This window comes from Arachis ipaensis, chromosome B10 (assembly GCF_000816755.2).
Source record: "Arachis ipaensis cultivar K30076 chromosome B10, Araip1.1, whole genome shotgun sequence".
Lineage (NCBI taxonomy): Eukaryota > Viridiplantae > Streptophyta > Magnoliopsida > Fabales > Fabaceae > Arachis > Arachis ipaensis.
In genome coordinates, this window is record NC_029794.2 from 52,166,306 (window position 1) to 52,169,183 (window position 2,878).

The following is a 2,878-nucleotide window of genomic DNA, read 5'->3' on the forward strand; positions in this document are numbered from 1 at the left end:
TAAGAAGTGGAAGTGTAAGTTTTACCTCTAATTGTAAAGAGTCCTTCTCTTTCTTTAGAGACTCAAAGCGAGAAGCTAAGCAGTCATATTCATCTTTAAGCTTCCTATATTCCTGCTCTATTCGTTTTGATTTCCACCTTGCCCTTCTGTTCTGAAACCATATAGCAACTTGCCTTGGCTGCAATCCAAGATCTCTTGCTAGCTGAATCTTCTTCCTTGGCTCAAGCTTGGACTCTGACTCAAATATGCACTCAAGTGATCTAATTTGCTCATCACTGAATCTTCTCTTGTTCTCTATCTTACTCTTTTTCTTCTTAGCATTTTTGTTCTGTGGTAGTGCTACTTCTGAACATGTGAAACTTTCAACATTCTTCCCTTTAGATGCTTGAATATACTCATCATCACCATCCATCATATATGCCTAGTGGGTTCAAAATGGATGATGATTTTAATTTCAAAGTCTATGGAATTGGAATTATTGGTTAGAAATAGACAAATATGTTTGTCACCAACATAGAAAATATGATGAAAATTATAGTTTTAAAAGACTAGTGGGGGGGATCAGGTGCAGAATATATAGCAATAAAGAAAGTATGTTATATTTATGTATATGTATATGTATATGTGAATGGGAAGGTTATTGTTGGAACTTGCAAATGAAGGATCATATGGACCTATGGGATTAGATACCGTGTGGCTCTTGATGTCTTTGGTTCTCTGTAGGAAGAAATTACATGTGATAACCTATTTTTATGATATTTTTTATTAAAAGAAATAAAGAAGATGAGGGGAAAAAATATCCATAGAAAGAGTAACAAGTATTTTTTTTACCTGTAATTGCTAGTATGTACTTGTTGGAATTTAACTAGTTATTATCTATCAAATAAGTTATTTGTATAAAATACGAATATGTATTACACGTGACTATCTATGGCTTTAATTCTCGGAAGATTAGTTTGCTCATGAACAAAATAATCTTTTGGATACTATGGATATGGAATCTTTATTAATATTGGATAGAATATTTTTAAGAAAACTAACTTTTCGATAGTTAAAATTGTGGGTTGATCAATTTCGGCAGCATAAGGAGCCATTGATATGTTACTGTCACCAATTAGTTATGTGGTGAAATACACCATACTGATAAGGTTGATCCAATAAATAAACACTTAAACGACATAATTTTGCTTGTGTCAGCACGTTAATTTGCTATTTCTTTTTAAATTAATATGGACAAGTAATCATTTAACTTTAACCATATGTATTAATATATTTAAAAAGCTTAGTAATTATGCTGTAGACCTCAAGAAACAAAACTACAAAAGTGACAAGAAGGGCAAAAGGACGGAAATATAACAACATAGAAAGTAGAAACTGACATAATCAACATGGTCCCTAATCCCTATGTAATGAAGAGTGTGGGTTTTGAGGTCAGAAATTTCAAAGAAGTGGAACAGCAAAACAAATCGGAAGGAAAATAAATTAGTGTGATTATTGAGCTTAGTGAATAAATTATTCTGTATTGTAGTAGCTGCCAAGAACCGAGTGTCGTAGGACTAAAATGTGATCGTAAGGTTCATCTAAATTGGAGCTTTCTTTGTTATGGAAGGACTTATGTTTCTATTAAAAAAATGGCATTAATTTAGTTTTGTTGTTGGGATCTGTTGACGAGAATTTCTTTCCCTTTGTCATTATTATAATGTTGCTTTCTCGAGTGGGATAGTTAAATGAAGGTCGTAGAAATTTTACAAACTGAAGACCATATGTTTTATTTCTTTGATGTTCACTCTTTTCATAAAGCTGATTAAGTAGTAAAAAGGTGCAATTTCTTAAGTACAAATAATTGGAGGCCAATGAAGGAAGTTAATGTTTTTATAGCTTCTAAGTTTGTTTTGTTTTTTAAATTGTACAAAAACTCCGCCTCCATTATATTATTATTAAAATTAGAATATGATTTCAAATGTTTAAATACTTACAAAATATTTTAGAATTGCCATATAAAAATGATATGGGAAGTTATTATTACTAATTATGCTAACTATCTTTTACGATTTTGGATCAAACACTTCTAAAATAATGAGGTTGAAGTTAGCTAGAAAATATGACAAGTTACTCATGTATAGGAGAATATTTCGACAGAAGTAAAAAAAGAAAAGTGATTTAATGGAGTAATTGGCTTCCACAACAACAATAAGGGAATCCAGGTCAAAATAAAGGATCCTTTGAAAAATTTATGGCCACTAAAGGAAGAAACAGTAACTTCTGGTTCAAGAAAACAGTTTGTAGAGTAAACAAAATTTGATGTATGTGTAGAGAAGAGAGGAAAAGGAACTAATGTAATAGGGGTGTACATGGGTCGGCCACACTGAGTTTGTCTTAACCCAGATTTAATCCGAAATATATACCGAGCCTATTTTTTAGACCCTAATCTAGCTTTAGACTCGATGAAACCTTTACACCTTCGGATCAGGTGAAAATCATGTAAAAATCGGATAAAAACCAGAGTTTTAGCATGTGAAAATCTCCAAATCTCCAACCATTATTTCACAATTCACATAGTAAAATTCACTTAAAAAATTATAACAAGAACCAACCATTATCTAAAATTAAAGAATAACCACAATCAATACTAATATTGTTTAATAACACCAAATAGTTAAGTCACATACAAATAACACAAAATATTATGCATTAGTCTAAAATCTTATACTTCCTAAACATAGAACTTTAACTCATAGTTTTTATAACACAAAACATTAACCACAGAAGAATAGTCATCATCCATCAATTGCTATTAATGTTGTCAACTTGTTCCTTGTGATGTGGATGCATAGTAAAACCTACAAAACATATAAAATTACTCATTTTCATATAAGAG

General features: G+C 31.0%; 1 protein-coding gene across 1 annotated transcript in view; it reads right to left on the reverse strand.

The window, feature by feature from the left end:
• LOC107622327 (homeobox-leucine zipper protein ATHB-12) overlaps positions 1 to 727 on the reverse strand; it is a 1,759-nt gene extending 1,032 nt beyond the window's left edge. Inside the window, exon 1 of the mRNA XM_016324184.2 lies at positions 26 to 727. Within this exon, the coding sequence (XP_016179670.1) occupies positions 26 to 415 (390 nt within the window). The 5' untranslated portion in view covers positions 416 to 727. The remainder of the gene's footprint in view (positions 1 to 25) is intronic.